General features: G+C 35.7%; 1 protein-coding gene across 2 annotated transcripts in view; it reads right to left on the bottom strand.

Annotated features, from left to right (window-relative positions):
* The window catches only part of LOC126930507 (solute carrier organic anion transporter family member 1B3), a 409,969-nt gene that overhangs the window by 167,968 nt on the left and 223,616 nt on the right, over window positions 1–18,385 (bottom strand). Inside the window, exon 13 of one of the 2 annotated variants that reach the window (XM_050747602.1) lies at window positions 8,526–8,590. The exons of the other annotated variant lie outside the window; for it this stretch is intronic. Within the exon in view, the coding sequence (XP_050603559.1) occupies window positions 8,526–8,590 (65 nt within the window). The remainder of the gene's footprint in view (window positions 1–8,525; window positions 8,591–18,385) is intronic. 2 annotated transcript variants of the gene reach the window in all.

The following is an 18,385-nucleotide window of genomic DNA, read 5'->3' as shown; positions in this document are numbered from 1 at the left end:
TACTTCTTTCTGGGCTCAGAGTCCCATTTCCTCCTTCTTGGTGCTCTTAAAGCCCACAATCCAGCATTTTCTTTCCATTGATTTAATGCTTTTCTTAATATCTCCTAAAGCAGCCTAGGCTGTATAGGTTAGGGTCGCTGATAAATTTTGCTTCTGTTAGTGATCTTACCACAATAGCGCATACATTTCAATGGTCAGTCCCTAAGGCAATTTTTATTTGTAGTGCATGATTTCACGGAAGGTACAGCATTCCAGGAATACAATTGTTTATATGACAAGTATACATTCTGAGATTAACTCCTAGTTTTAAGCATAGGTAATTTGGTCAAAATTCTGAAGGACATCATAGTACGGAGCTATCCTTCAGATGTTAGAACTGAAGCATACAAGATTTTACTTTGTTCTTGTTCTTTTTTGTGGTTCATACTTTTCAGATTTTATTTTGTCACAAAACATGACAACGATTTGTATAAGACAATTTACTGATTCTGCTTATTTTTAATCATTCTCAATTTTCTGAGAGTAAGAAATATTAGAATCACAAGGGAATGGTGCCTGAGGCCAATATATCTGAGGCAATCTAGTACTGACAAAATGGGTGAGAAATTTGCAGATTTCAAAAACTCAGAAGCACCTTTGAAAAATGAAAAATAAATGCCAATAATTTATTTTCTTCACATTATGCCACTGGTTTAAATAAACTTTGTGAAGTAAATGTGTTAACTAACAAACTAGGACTTAATTACTGGAATTAAAAACCTCTGATGACCTATTTTCTAAATAATGTTTTCAGTTTAATACACTATATATTATAATAGACTTTCCACAGTTTACACACATATCGTATTTAAGACGACTGTTTGTGAATTGGAAGTTTGATACTAAGTGTGGATTTTTCCCATAGAGGTATTTGAGCTTCATTGTGGCATATAGCGGACACACTGAAATTGGATGCTCACAATTAGGATGGCCAGATTCATTTTTTTTCTATTCTATGTTGCTAAAATAATTTCCATTTTCATAGTCTCATTTCAACATATCGGAAGAAATACTAACTACCCAGAACTATTTTCAGCCTCTGTGTTCCAGGTTCAAAGAGTGAGGTATCTTCTCTGAACCTGAAGGTAGAGAACTGCCAAGATTACAGAGACTGGAAGGTTAGGGACACAGAAAGGGAATACTGGGAAGAGAACTGATGTAACCCTGCAGCATCTCCTATCTTCTCTCTCCTATTCCCTTTGCATTTCTTTTTACCTTTCAGGATCTGTGACCTTCTCACCAAATACACTTCATGACAACTCGATTGTAATTTGGCCATACTTTTTCCTTTGCTTGCATGGGTCCCAGAAACTGAATCCTCCCACTTCCTTTTCTTTTTGCCATCGGTGGTTACCTATGGGTCATAATCAGTCGTCTGCACCAATCCCTAGATGAATGATGGCCTTTTCCTACTTCCCAGGAATAGGCATATAAGATTTACAGTTCTTACGAAAGAACACTCACGGGGGTGAGGCTAGACGTTGTTTAACAACAGGCATCTGTGTAGTAAAAAAGGCAAATGGTAACAAAGGAGAAAGGGTAATTTTCTAAATCTTTTCTAATCAACTTTGAATATTTAAAATATAGACCCCTAAAAGGTAGCAGATAGGAGGCAGGACTAGCTTGCAGCTCCCACTTGGACAAACAGAGCAGCATGTGGACTCACTTTGTGAACTTTTTCTCCAAGAATTACCATAGCAACATACTGGGAAAGCTGAGAGAGTCCACAAACCTTTGAAGAAACTATATCACCAGCTGCTGGCTCCCTTAGATGACAAAAAAAACTGAGTCAGCTTCCTTTCTCAGCACGGAGGCTGGAGGTCAGGGGCAAGTTCTCAGCCTTGGTCACCAAATACCTGGTAATAGACTCAGTGCTGTTGGGGGTCACAGTGGCAGTGAGACCAGCCTGTAGGACTGCATGCTAGATAGGAGCAGGGTAACGCCTGTTACTGCTATTTCCCACCTGCTCCTGGCCCGCTGCCACCTCCTTTGAGATCTGTGTGACTTAGCAGAGGCAGCCATCATTCCCTTGGGAACATAACTTCATTGGCCTGGGAACCACACCCCCATCCCACACAGCAGCCACAGCAAGCCCCACCCAAGGAGAGTTTGAGCTCAGACATGCCTATCTCTGACCCCACCTAATGATCTTTCTCTACCTGCCCTGGTTACTGATGACAAGAACATAAGCTCTTAGCAGCTCTAAGGCCCTGCCCACCAACTGAGAAACCTGAATACTTAACAGGATGACCCTAGGGCAAGTTTGCTTCCTCTCTATAGTACTGCAGCTGATGTAATCTTGAAAGCACCACCTCCTGGCTGGAGGCCAACCAACACAAAACCAGTGAACTAAATGAAAACACAACCAAGGACCCTCACACAGTCCACTTCACTCTCCTGCTACCTCTGCCAGAGCAAATGCTGGCATCCATGGCTGAAAGACCTGAAGATGGATCGCATCACAGGGCTCTTTGCAGAAACTCCGCAGTACCAATCCAGAGCCCAGTAGCTCCACTGGGTGGCTAGACCCAGAAGAGTAAAAACAATCACTGCAGTTCAACTATCAGGAAGTCCCACCCCTAGGGCAATGCGGAGAATGCCATGTCAAAGGAGCACCCTATGGAACAAAAAAATCTGAACAGCAGCCCTTGAGCCCCAGATCTTCCCTCTGTCATAATCTACACAACGAGCAGGAACAATAAAAACAATTCTGATAATATGAAAAAACAAAGTTCTTTAACACCCTCAAAAGATCACACCAGTTCACTAGCAATGGATCTAAACCAAGACAAAACCCCTGAATTGCCAAGAAAATAATTCAGAAGGTCCATTATTAAGCTAGTCAATGAGGTGCCAGAGAAAGGTGAAGTCCAACTTAAGGAAATAAAAAACATGATATAAGGTATGAAAGGAAAATTTCTCAGTGAAATAGATAAGATAAATCAAAACCAATCACAACTTCTGGAAGTCAAGGACACACTTAGAGAAACGCAAAATGCACTGGAAAGTCTTAGCAATAGAATCAAACAAGCAGAAGAAAGACCTTCAGAACTCAAAGACAAGGCTTTCAAATCAAATCAATTCATCAAAGAGAAAGAAAAAATAATTTAAAAAAATAAACAAAGCCTCCAGGAAGTTTGGGACTAGGTTAAGCATCCAAACCTAAGAATAATTGGTGTTCCCAAGGAAGAAGAGAAATCTAAAAATCTGGAAAGCAGATTTAAGGGAATAATCAAGGAAAACTTTCCCAGCCTTACTAGAGATCTAGACATCCAAATACAAGAAGCTCAAAGAACACCTGGGAAATTCATCACAAATAGATTATCAGCTAGGCACATATTCATCAGGTTATTTAAAATCAAGATGAAGGAAAGAATCATAAGAGCTGTGAGGCAAAAACATCAGCATCAGGTAACATATAAAGGAAAACCTATCAGAATTCCAGCAGATTTATCAGCAGAAACTCTACAAGCTGGGAGGGATTGAGTTCCTATTTTTAGCCTCCTTAAACAAGAAAGTTATCAGGCAAGAATTTTGTCTCCAGCAAAACTAAGCTTCATAAATGAAGGAAAGATACAGTCTTTTCAAGACAAACAATCGCTGAGAGAATTTGCCACTAACAAGCTGGCACTACAAGAACTGCTAAAAGAGCTTTAAATCTTGAAACAAATCCTCAAGATACACCAAAATGTAACTTCCTTAAAGCATAAATCTCGCAGGACCTGTATAACAATCACACACACACACACACACACCCACCCACCCACCCACACCCACCCCAAGGTATTCTGGCAGCTAGCATGATGAATAGAATAGTACCCCACATCTCAATACTAAGGTTGAATGTAACTGACCAAAATGCCCAACTTAAAGTATATACAATGGTAGAATGGATAAGAATTCACCAACCAAGTTTCTGCTGTCTTCAGGAGAGACTCACCTAACACATAAAGACCCACATAAACTTAAAGTAAAGGAGTGGAAATAGATATTCCACATAAAGGGGCACTAGAATTGAGCAAGAATAGCTATTCTTATATTAGACAAAACAGACTTTAAAGCAACAGCAGTTTAAAAATACAAAGGGGCACATTATATAATGATAAAAGAACTAGTCCTATAGGAACATATCACAATCTTAAATATATATGCACCTAACACTGGAGCTCCCAAATTTATATATAAAAAAATTACTACAAGATCTAAGAAATGAGGTAGACAGCAACTCAATAATAGTGGGGGACTTTAATACTCCACTGACAGTGCTAGACAGGTCATCAAGATAGAAAGTCAGCAAATAAACAATAGACTCAAACTATACCCTAGAGAAAAATGAGCTTAACAGATACTTACCGAAATTCTGCCCAATGACTGCAGAATATACATTCTATTCATCAGCACATGGAACATTGTCCAAGATAGACCATATGATAGGCCACAAAACATGTTTCAGTGAATTCAAGAAAGTGGAAATTATATCGAGTACTCTCTCAGACCACAGTGAAAGAAAATTGGAAATTAACAGAAAAAGGAACACCAAAAATCATGCAAATACATGGAAATTATATAACCATCTCCTAAATGATTGTTGGGTCAACAATGAAACCAAAATGGAAATTTAAAAAAGTTTTGAACTGAATAAAAATAGTGACAAAACTTATCAAAACTTCTCGGATACAGCAAAATAGGTACTAAGAGGAAAGTTCATAGCTTTAAATGCCTACATCTAAAGGTCTGAAAGAGCACAAATAGACAACATAAGGTCACATCTTATGCAACTAGAGAAACAAGAACAATCCAAACTCAAAGCCAATTGAAGAAATAACAAAGATCAGGGCAGAATTAAGTGAAATTGAAACAACAACAACAAAAAATACAAAATATAAGTGAAAGAAAAATCTGGTTCTTTGAAATGACAAATGAAATTGATAGACCATTAGCAAGCTTAACCAAGAAGAGAGAAGATCAAAAGAGGCTCAATTAGAAACTAAATGGGAGATATTACTACTGATACCACAGAAATACAAATGATTATTCGAGACTACTATAACACCTTTGAGTGCATAAACTAGAAAATCTAAAGGTGATGGATAAATTCCTGGAAATAAACAATCCTTAAACCAGGAATAAATAGAAACTCTGAACAGACCAACAAAAACCAGTGAGACTGAAATGGTAATCTAAAACTGCCAACAACAACAACAAAAAAGTCCAGAACCAGACAGATTCGCAGCTGAATTCTATCAGGAATTCAAAGAATTGTGACCAATCCTATTGACACTGTTCCACAGGATAGAGAAGGAAGGTATTCCTCCTAAATTTTCTATAGAGCCAGTATCACCCTAAAATCCAAACCAAGAAAGGATATAACAAAAAAGAAAACTACAGACCAATATCCCTGATGAACATAGAAGCAAAAACCCTCAACAAAATACTAGCTAACTCAATCTAATAGCAGATCAAAAAGATAATTCACCATGATCAAGTGGGTTTCATACCAGGGATGTAGGGATGATTTAACATCCACCAGTCAATAAATGTGATACACCACAAAACAGAATTAAAAACAAAAATCACATGATCATCTCAATAGATGCAGAAAAAGCATTTGACAAAATCAGGCATCATTTTATGATTAAAACCCTCAGTAAAATTGGCATGGAAGAGACACACCTTAAAGTAACAAAAGCCATCTATGGCAAATCCACAGCTAACATTTTACTGAATGAGGAAAAGTTGAAAGCATTCCCCCCGAAAACTGAAACAAGATAAGGATGCCTACTTTCACCACTTCCATTAAACATAGTACTAGAAGTCCTAGCCAGAGCAATCAGAGAAGAGAAAAAAAATCAAAGGCATCCAAATTGGTAAAAAGGAAGCCAAACTGTCACTGGTGATATGATTGTAAACACAGAAAGACCTAAAGACTCATCCAAAAAGCTCCTAGAGCTGGTGAATGAATTCAGCAAAGTTTCAGGATACAAAAATCAATGTATACAAATCAGTAGCCCTGCTACACACCAACAGTGACTAAGTGGAGAATCAAATCAAGAACTCAACCCCTTTTACAATAGCTGCAAAAAAATAAAATAATTCTTAGGAATATACCTAACAAAGGAAGTGAAAACTTCTAAAAGAAAAACTACAAAACACTGCTGAAAGAAATCACAGATGACAAAAACAAATGGAAACACATCTCATGCTCATGACTGGGCAGAATTAATATTGTGAAAATGACCATACTGCCACAAGCAACCTACAAATGCAATGCAATTCCTGTCAAAATACCACCATCATTCTTCACAGAACTAGAAAAAATAATCTTAAAATTCACATGGAACCACGTAAGAGCCTGCATAGCCAAACAATGCTAAGCAAAACAAAAAAATCTGGAGGCATCACATTACCTGGCTTCAAACTATACTATAAGGCCATGGTCACTAAAACAGCATGGTACTGGTATAAAAATAGGAACATCGACCAATAGAACAAAATACAGAACCCAGATATAAAGCCAAATACTTACAGCCAACTCATCTTTGACAAAGCAAACAAAAATATAAAGTGGAGAAAGAATACCCCAGTCAACAAATTGTGCTGGGATAATTGGCAGGTCACATGTAGAGGAACAAAACTGGATCCTCATCTCTCACCTTATATGAAAATCAACTCAAGATGAATCAAAGACTTAAATACAAGACCTAAAATCATAAAAGTTCTAGAAGATAACATCAGAAAAACCATTCTAGACATTGACTTTGACAAAGACTTCATGACCAAGAACCTGAAAGTAAATACAACAAAAACAAAGATAGGTGGGACTTAATTAAACTTAAAAGCTTTTGCACAGCAAAAGAAATAATCAGCAGAGTTAATAGCCAATCCACAGAGTAGCAGAAAATCTTCACAATCTATACATCTGACAAAGTGCTAATATTCTGAACCTACAAACAATTCAAACAAATCAGCAAGACAAAAACCAAACAATCTCATCAAAAAATGGGCTAAGGACATGCATAGACAATTCTCAAAAGAAGATACACAAATGGCCAACAAGCATATGAAAAAATGCTCAACATCACTAATTATCAGGGAAATGCAAATCAAAACTGCAACGTGATACCACCTCACTCCTCCAAAAATGGCCATAATCAAAAAATTAAAAAATAATAAATGTTGATGTGGATATGGTGAAAAGAGAACACTTTTACACTGTTTGAGGGAGCGTACACTACTACAATCACTATGGAAAACAGTGTGGAGATTTCTTAAAGAAATAAAAGTAGATCTACCATCTGATCCAGCAATCCCATACCAGGTATACAGCTAGAGAAAAAGAAGTAATTATATGGAAAAGATACTTGCACATGCATGTTTATAGCAGCACAATTTGCAATTGCAAGAATATGGAGCCACCCCAAATGCCCATCAATCAATGAGTGGCTAAAGGAAATGTGGTATATATATATATATATCATGGAATGCTACCCAGCCATAAAAATGAATGAAATAATGGTATTCACGGCAACCTGGATGGAACTGCACACTACTCTGCTAAGTGAAGTAACCCAGGAATGGAAAACCAAATATCAAATGTTCACATTCATAATTGGGAGATATTTTATGAGGATGCAAAAGCATAAGAATGATACAATAGACCTAGGGGACTCAGGAGAAAGTATTAATGGATAAATGACTACACATTGGGTACGGTGCATACTGTTTGGGTGATGGGTGCACCGAAATCTCAGAAATCACCACTGAGAATTTATTCTTGTAACCAAACATCACCTATTTCCCAAAAACCTACTGAAATAACAAAAAATAAATTAAAAAATATTTTAAAAGGCCTTTAGTCTCTGGAGTCTGTAATCTTGCTCTTCGCCAATAATAAACCACATTTTTCTGATCTTTCTTTTATTCAGAACACACTCTTAATCTAAGGTGCCAAGTTCTAGAGTCTGAATTCTCATTCCCTTTTGCATTAATTCCTACCAATGGTTAGCTGCTCATCCTTACAGGACCAGGTAGTGGGAAGTGACACAGTTAATGTTAACAACTCCTGTTGTTTTATACAACTTCAGCCTGACCAGATTCCTAGGGCTCCTAAGCCAATTGAGGTCTGTCCTAAATAAGGCCTCTAAACATTTAGAAGGAAGGCTCTCCACTCTGCCTATACCTGGAAGAAATATTCTTATATTTCTAAAAGAAGGAAAATTTCAGATACTACCTATCTTTCTGTTAGAAAAAGTATAATATGATGATTCCTTGCTCTTAACAGATTGGCTTTAACGAGAATTAACAATCAAATTCTCTGCTAGGCCACTCAATTTTCCTGTTATTATTTTCATTTATCACAAAAATGGAAATGATTCTTACTTATTCCTTTTTTATACGTTCTCACAGTTGAAAAATTAATTACATTGTCTTTAAGTCTTAACATGAATATTTACATGTTAAATTTCTCATCTGTATATTTATCATACCTAGTGATCGCAAAATCATTGAATGGAAGCCGATTGCAAGTGCTTTCAATTCAGGTTGAACAATCCTGTAATATGATTAAAGCAAAGAAACAATACATATCATTAAAATATCAAACTGAGTTAATATCAAAACATTTATCAGTATCATTTTTCTTCATAGTAGGATGAGAACTCTTAAGTGAATGGCTCATGTTAAATATAGTTATATTTTCAATTGTTTTAAAAGGCAGACACCTGGGTGGTAATAATTATTTTTATTTCTTATTTATTCTATGCTTTATGATTTCAGGACAGTTTAACAAAATTTTCATATTTGCTCCTTGTGAAAATCCTATAAAAAAGTGATGAACGGACTTGTTGTGTTTATGAAGAATATGATTTTGTGTGGACTATTTAGTTAAGGTAGCTCTGATGAAATATTATATACCCTTATCCAAAAGTAATTCTTAGCAGTCCTCTTTTTGCCATCTTATTTCTATCATCAGTGTTAAGCGAGTAGTTTACTAATATGATTCATAAATTATATAATACAACCAGATGGGTCAAAAAACTTTTCTGTATTCTAGTGTCTTGTGTATTTAACTGTCATATTAAAGGTAAAGAGTATACTTGTATCCTCACTTAGGAACTAACTCACACTTGCATTTCCCCATTTCCATTTTTTTGTGTTCAACAAACTGATTATACTACCAACCCTGTGATAACTTAGTATATACCAAGTGAAATAAAATTATTTTGCATTAGTGGAGGGGGTGGATTGGGATAAGGGAGGGTGACTGTGGCTCAAAACACCCAGTTTTACTGAAATAATAAATTAACTGATGAAAAAGGTGTTTTTTTTCTTGAACTCTTAGATGGTTACTCTTTCAGAGAGCTATGTAGCTGTCATCAGTCAACGAACATTCACTGAGCACCTACTGAGAGATACTATGCTGGTTAACGTTCTTGGGAGTAAATAGACAAATTATGCTTCTTCTCATCTAAGTGACTTGGAGAAGTGTGTCACTTAATTTCTCTTAGCCTTAGTTTCTTTGTTTTCTAAGTGAAGATAATAATGCTTATCTCATGTTATAAGAATCCAATAAAATGAGCTAGAACTCTAAACTTCAATTTCATTTACACATAATCACATCTATACAGAACAGCTTTCATTTATTGAGATTCTGAAAAGAATTCAACAGGATTTATAAAATTTTAAAAGGCAAAAGTTAAATTAAACATAATATATTAAAAGTTAAATATAACATAGTTATATATTAGGAGAGACAATAAATGGAAAGTATGTTTTGGCTCTGCTTTCACCAAGTACAGCAGTACTTTGTTAGCCCAGTTGAGGACACAACACCACACTGAAGACAATGAATCCATGTCTGCTATATAAGGAGGAAATTTATTTCATAAAGAGGTGGTCAGGAGAAAATCAGCAGGAAGGGGAGGTTAGCTTTTCTATTAAGATGTTACTCTCAAATATCAGATTTCGCAAAGGAGGTTTGGGGAAGGGAGAGATTGCACTTCACCCCTGGTTGAGCTCTCTGACAATTGCCTGACATGCATTTTTCACTGTAATTCATTTTCAGAAGTTGCACTTTGTATACTATATGCACAAGGCAAACTGACATTTGTTATCAACTTGTATTTTCACCCAGGGAAAGGGTTAGCATGCAGGAGAATTGGGGGACTTGCAGATAGGGTGAATTGTTTCGAAGAGTGGGCCTGAAATCTTCAATTCTGTGGAAATGATGGATATGTGTGATATAGTAACATACATATACAATAACAACCATACACACTCCTACATTTACATGCATGTACACTCACACTACTCCTTGCATGCTCATACTCACATGCTCACTTGCATGCACACACCCATGCACTGTTATCATGAAAGATATTTTTCACTGTAGAGTGACGCCTGCTTCATATATGATATTGAGCAGCTCTGGATTTTCATGGATATCTTCCGGGATGAACTCATCACAAAAAACACCCCAAGAAGTTAAATGTGTCATTTCATTTAATTATTGATGATTTTTTAAAAAATGTGTGGGGCTTATTTCACTTCCTTTTTATTTTAGTATTTTTATTTTTAGTTCTGGAGTGCATGTGCAGGATGTGCATCCTGTTTGCAAAATATTGAAGAAAAACTCTAATTTATATCCTAAAGGAGCCAAATCTTTTCTGGCTGAGCCATTAAAATGTATTTTGTTTTTAAGTTCTAAAACATTACCCTCCGTTGGGTCATTTAAGATTGATGTTTTATTTGTCATCAGCTTACATCATGCCTCACACCCTTGTCACCAGCAAAATGCCAAGATTTTGAGATCTTCTCTGGGTACCAAGACTCTCATTCCACATGGTTTAATACACATCCCTTAATCCAACTCACTTTTCTACTCTTTTCCCATCACCCAAACCCTTTTATTTTGCCCATGGAAACTCTTGTTTATTACCAGCAAAAATGTTTATTTTTATTTATTTAATTTTTTTTGAGACAGAGTCTCACTCTGTGGCTTAGGCTGGAGTGCAGTGCTATGACCTCAGCTTGCTGCAACCTCCACCTCCTGGGTTCAAAAAATTCTCCTACCTCAGCCTCATGAGTAGCTGGGATTACAGGTGCCCACCACCACGCCCAGCTAATTTTTTTTTTGTATTTTTAGTAGAGATGGGATTTCACTATGTTGGCCAGGCTGGTTTTGAACTCCTGACCTCAATTGATCCGCCCGCCTTGGCTTCCCAAAGTGTTAGAATTACAGGCGTGAGCCACTGTGCCTGGCCAACTTCCTACATTCTTTTTAGCTCTTTTACTTTCTTGTTCTAAATGAAGTCTAACTCTCATTAACACTCTTTCCATGCAACTCTATTGTTTTCCTTCCACCGCCTCCATATCAACGGGCCTGAAATGTGGAAGTCCTCTCCTCTGAAAGACCTCTAGATCCCAGGAAGAGGTGCACCACCCTAATATGCTATTCTCTAACCTCCTTGTCGAAGTTAGCTGTAGACTGGCACAGCACAACTCTCACCATTTCTTGACAATTTTCATTCTAGGTTCTCTGTCGTTTTCATCAAAATGATTTCTACTCCTTTTCCTAGTTATTTTAATATTCGTATAGACTATGCTCTCAATGCTCTGCTCTTCCAGTTTCTTGGCCTTTTCTCTGGAAAGTCATATTTCTTTCACCCACAATCAGTTCATCATTACCCACTTTTTAAACTCTCCATTTTGAGCATCCCACTCCTCATAACCACCTCTCAAAGTTTAAAATGACTCCCTTTCACACATCTGCTGCAGTATACCCCAGCCCCAGCTCTTTAGGCTTATGACTCCTCTGACATCTTCACAGGCCATCTCTAGTTTCACCTCTTCACGTCCTCTCTCATCATGATGTTTTGTTATAATCAATCCTTTGCATATATCTTGAACATTTTTGTCTATCTCATCCTTTACTGTATTGGACAAGCAAAAATGCTTTTATCCCAACCTCTGCCTTCTCTGCACCTATGTACAGTGTGCTGCATGGCTGGAGGAAATAATTCAAACGTGCTGGTTGGGCTCACTTTAAATAAGCAAAAATATTCAGGGGACCTCCAGTGCAACTGTCTAATATTTTACTACTCCATTTGCCCAGTCAGTATATTTCTCCAGTCTTCAAGATTACCAGGTAACATTTTCTTATATGAACACTCTTTCTTTTCTTTCTCTTCTTTCTCATCTGATTATATTGCTTTTTTATAACAGAAAAAGTAGAAGCAATTAGAAAAAAGTCTCAATATTCTTCATCACTACAGGTACACATTTACCAGCTTTTTACCCACATAGACAATTTTCCCTTCTACAAAGAAAAACTCTGTGTCCTTGTTAACATCTCTTTTCATCTTCCTCTATAATTACTTTCCCTCTCTTCTGCATTGTCAGTTTCCTTCATCTGTACTGCTAATTCTCATTCGTATGCAAGCATGGTATTATTTCTAGCACTGAACATAAACAGAACTCTGGATGACACAATCATGCTAGCTACCACATTTTTTCTCTGCTGCTTCTTGTAACACTTCTCCTGAAAAGAACTTTCCATACTGACTCTTTGCACTTTCCTTTCTAGCATTTTTTCCTGATCCTCTTCAATATAGCCTTTCACATTCTATGCAGCACACATTATAGTCACATTTTCAAAGGGAGAAAAATCCTGTTAAAACAAAATAAATTCAAAAAAGAGAGAGAGAGCTTATCTAAATGAGGAAGAATCAGATAAACAATTTTGGAAGTATAAAGAAGAAAGAGTGTTACAACCTCTCCAAAGGACCACAGTAACCTCCAGCAGTGGATTCTAAACAAAATAAAATCTTTGATATAGTCGATAAAGAATATGCACCTGTAGTCCCAGCTACTCAGGAGGCTGAGATAGGAGAATTGCTTGAAGCCAGGAGGTGCAGGTTGCAGGGAGCGAGATCATGCCACTGCACTCCAGCCTGGTGACAGAGTGAGACTCCAACTCTAAAAAAAAAATATCCAAAATATTGATTCTAAAGAATTCTAAAGAATCCTCCAAGAAATAAGGCCTTTAAGAAATACAGGATTATGTAAAGATTGAGATCCAGAAGTTGAAAGCCATCATAAACACACCAGGAAAATGATGTAGCATAAAAAAGAAAATACAGATTTTATTGAGAAAAACAGACACAACTTCTGAAAATGAAAAATATTTTGATGGAACTGCAAAATAGTTCTGAAAACTTTAACAACAGGCTGAACAAGCAGCATAAATCATTTAAGAGCTAGAAGACAGGTCTTTTAAGTAAACCCAGTAAGACAAATACAGAAAAATAAATTGCAAAACTTAACAAAGCCTTCAAGAACTAGGTTATCATGTAAAGCATCCAAACCTATGAATTATAGCCATTACAAGGGGAGAAGAAGAGAAGGTAAAAAGTGTGGGTAACTTGTTTGAATAAATAACTCAGGAAAACTTCCCTGGTCTTGCTACAGACCTAAACATCCAGATATAAAAATCTCAGATGATTCCTGGGATATGTATTACAAGAATAATCTAAGAAAGACATATAGTCATCAGACTATCCAAAGTCAACATAAAAGTGGCAAGAGAGAAGTGTCTAATCATCTATAAAAGAAATCTCATCAAACTCATACCAGAGTTTGCAGGAAACTTGTAAGCAGGAACTGTACAAGCCAAAAAGAAACTGGGGTCCTATTTTGAGTCTTCTTACAAAATAAGGCCAGACAAGAATTTTTTTTATCCTCCTCAACTAAGCTTAATAATTCAAAGAGAAATAAGGTATTTCCTAGATAATAAGCAAACACTAAATGTATTTGTCACAGACTGGCACTACAAGAAATACTCAAAAGTGTTTTAAAAACAGAAATGAAAGAGCAATACTAATCATTATGGAAACACACAAAAGTATAAAACACACAGATCTTATAAAGAAATCACCTAATTGATGCCCCAAAGCAATTAAGAACTAATTAACAATATTATGCGAACGAAACTTCAAATACTGACCTTAGATGTAAACAGACTAAATGCTCCTTAAGTGGAAAATATAGGTTGGCAGAATGTTTTAAAAAAAAGATCCAACTTTATGCTACACACAAGAAACCCACCTAACTAAACTAACTGGTATAGACATTTTCAGAGTCAAAGTAAAGGGGTGCAAAAAGATATCCCATGGTCACATAAACCAACTATAGCTATACTTGTGTTAGATCAAACAAATTTCAAATAAAATACGGTAAAAAAACGAAAAAAGGTTATCATATTTTATAAAGACTCAATTCAACAAGAGGACATAACAATTCTAAAAGCATGCATCGAGCATTGTAGCACTCAGATTCATAAAACAAATACTACTTGACTGAAGAAAAGAGAGAGATGCCAATGCAACGTTAGTAAGGTCCATAAATAACCCACCGACAGAAATAGGAAGATCATGGAGGCTAAAAATCAACAAAGAAAACTGGTAAATAGAACACTAGACCGAATGAACCTAACAAACATTTGCAAAACGTCTTATATTACTACCACAGAATATAGATTCTTCACATCTACACGTGAAACATGCTAAAAATTTGACCATATGCCATTTCACAGGCAAGAGTGAATACATTTTTTAAAAAATCAAAATTACATCAAGTACCTTCTCAGAACACAGTGAAATAAAAATAGAAATTAGTACATAGAGGAATTCTTGACACTATACAAATAAATGAAAATTAAATAACTTGTTCCTGAACAATTACTGAAATCAAGGCAGAATTATTTTTAAAAATCAAAATGAATAAAAAATAAAGACAGCATATCAAAACCTCTGAGATGCATCAAATCAGTGCTAAGAGGGAAGTTTGTAGCATTAAATGCCTATCTAATATCATGCCACATGGAACTAGAAAACCAAGAACAACCCACACCCTAAACTGGCAGAATAAAGCAATAACAAAGAACAAAACTAAATGAAATGTGGGCAAAAAAATTTACAAAGGATCAGTGAAAAAAAAAAGTTGGTTATCTGAAAATATAAACAAGATTGCTAGACTGCTAGTAGATTAACCATTAAAAGGAAGAAGATTCAAATAAGCACAATCAGAAATGATAAAGGTGACATTAAAACTATTACCACAGAAATACAAAAGATCATCAAAGTCTACTACGTACATCTCTACATATATAAACTAGAAAACCTACAGAAAATTGATAAATTCCTGGAAACATACAACTTCCCGAATTTGAACCAAGAAAAAATAGAAATACTGAACAAATAATGAGTAATTAAATTGAATGAGTAATAAAAAAGAAATCTCCTAATAACAATAAAAAGTGCAAGAACAGTTGGCATCACTGCCAAATTCTACCAAAGAAACAAGGAAGAAATGATAACAATTCTACTAAAACTGTTCAAAAAATCAAGAAGGAAGGAATCCTCCCTAACTCATTCTATAAAGTCAGCATCACCCTGACACCAAAACTAGGCAAGTAAATAATAAATAAAAAATAAAACTACAGATCAATATTCCTGATGAACATAGATCAAATTATCCTCAATAAAACAGTAGAAAATTGAATTCGGCAGCACATCAAAAGGTTCATCACAATGATGAAGCAGTCTTTATTCCTGAAATGCAAAGATGGTTCAACATATGCAAATCAATATATGTGATTCATCAAACTAACATAATTAAAACCAAAAAGCATATAAAATCAACTGATACAGAAAAAGCACTTCATAAAATCAAGCATTCCTTTATGATAAAAACCATTACTAAACTAGGCATAGAAGAAACACACCTCAAAATAATGAAAGCCATAAAATGCAAACCACAGTTAACAACATACTGAGTGAGAGAAAACTGTAAGCATTACTTCTAAGAATGGGAACAAGATGAGGACGTCTACTTTCACCACTCCTGTTCAACATAGTATTGGAAGTTCTATCTAGAGCAATCAGACAAAAAAAGGAATAAAAGGTATCCAAATTGGAAAACAAATATTCAAATTATTTCTTTTTATTTATGATATAATCTAATACCTAGAAAATCCTAAAGATGCCTCTGAAAGTCTCCTAGACTTGATAAACTATTTCAGTAAAGTTTCAGGATATAAAACCAATTTACAAAAATGAGTATAATTTCCATACACAAATAATGATCTAGCTGAGAACCAAATCAACAAAAGAATCCCAATAGTTATCTATCTGATAGATAATTGATAGATAATACAGTTGTCTATAACAAGATTTTTTTTACTGATATATATAATAGATAAAAAATATAATAAATAGGAATACATTTAACCTAAGAGGTAAAAAATCTCTACAAAAAAAACTGATTAAAAAGTCATATATGACAAAATGGAATGGAAAAAGTTCCTATACTCATGAATTGAAATAATTAATATTATGTAAAATGACCATCCTGCCCAGAGCAACCTATAAAGATTCAATGCAATTTCCATTAAATTATCAATATCAGGTTTTATAGAATTAGAAAAAAAATCCTAAAATTCATATGGAACCAAAAAAGATCCTGAAGAGCAAATTCATCCTAAGCAAAAAATAAGCTGAAGTTATTACCTTACCTGACTATTACACTACCGTACCTGGCAGTGATGTCAACTGTTCTTGCACTTTTTATTGTTATTAGGAGACTTCTTTTTTATTACTGATTCAATTCAATTTAATTACTCATTATTTGTTCAGTATTTCTAATTATATTATACTTTATATTATACTTCAAGTCTATAAGCCAAAATAAATAGTAATAGTATAAAAATAAATGCATAGATTAATGGAACAGACTACAGAAGCTAGAGATAAAACCACATACCTACAACATACCGATCTTTGACAAAGGCAAAAATATATATACACTGAGGAAAGGACATTCTATTCAATAAATGGTACTGGGAAAATTGGAGAGTCATATATGCAGTCATAAAATGGAATCTCTATCTCTCACCATATATAAAAATTAACTCAAAATTGATTAAAGACTTAAATGTGGCCGGGCGCGGTGGCTCAAGCCTGTAATCCCAGCACTTTGGGAGGCCGAGACGGGCGGATCACGAGGTCAGGAGATCGAGACCATCCTGGCTAACACAATGAAACCCCGTCTCCACTAAAAATACAAAAAAAAAATTAGCCGGGCGTGGTGGCGGCGCCTGTAGTCCCAGCTACTCGGGAGGCTGAGGCAGGAGAATGGCGGGAACCCGCGAGGCGGAGCTTGCAGTGAGCCGAAATCGCGCCACTGCACTCCAGCCTGGGCGACAGAGCGAGACTCCGCCTCAAAAAAAAAAAAAAAAAAAAAAAAAAAAAGACTTAAATGTAAGGCCTGAAACTATAAAAAATCTTAGGGGAAAACCTAGGAAAACTCTCCTGGACATTGATCTAGGCAAAGGATTTATGATTACATTCTCAAAAGCAAATACAACAACAACAAATATACGCCAATGGAACTTAATTAAACTGAAAACCTTCTGCTGAGTAAAAGAAATAATCAACAGAGGACACAGACAACCCACAGAATGGGAGAAAATATTTGTAAACAATGGATCTGATAAAGTGCTAATATCCATAATATATGAGGAACTCAACTCAATGAAAAGAAAAAGAACCTCATTAAAAAGTGGGCAAAGGACATGAACAGACATTTTTCAAAGGAAGACATACAAGTGTTCAATAAACATATAAAAAATCCCCAACATCACTAATCATCAGAGATATTAAAATTAAAATCACAGTATCATCTTATATCCTTATGATAGCTATTATTACAAAGTCAAAAAACGACAGATGTTGGTGAAGATGAGGAGAAAAGAGAATGCTTATACACTGTTGGTGGGAATGTAAATTAGTACAACCTCTATGGAAAACAGTATAGAGATTTACCAAAGACCTAAAAACTGAACTACCATTCAATCCAGAAATCCCAGTACTGGATGTCTACCTAAATAAAAATAAATAATTTTATTAAAAAGACACCTGTGGCTGGGTGAAGTGGCTCATGCCTGCAATCCCAGCACTTAGGGAGGCCAAGGCAGGCAGATCACTTGAAGTCAAGAGTTTGAGACCAGTTTGACTAACATAGTGAAAACCACATCTCCACTAAAAATTAAAATAAATAAAACAAAATAAAATAAAATAAAATACAAAATAATCAGTCAGGTATGGTGGTGGGTGACTGAAATCCCAGCTACTCAGAGCTGAGGCAGGAGAATTGCTTGAACCTGGGAGGCGGAGATTGCAGGGAGATGAGATCCCACCACTGCACTCCAGTCTTGGCAAAAAAAGTAAGACTCTGTCTCAAAACAAAAACAAACAAACAAAAAATACCTGCACTCGTATGCTTATGACAG

Source organism: Macaca thibetana, chromosome 11 (genome assembly GCF_024542745.1).
Source record: "Macaca thibetana thibetana isolate TM-01 chromosome 11, ASM2454274v1, whole genome shotgun sequence".
NCBI classification, from domain to species: domain Eukaryota; kingdom Metazoa; phylum Chordata; class Mammalia; order Primates; family Cercopithecidae; genus Macaca; species Macaca thibetana.
This window is presented reverse-complemented; position numbering and strand designations above follow the sequence as displayed.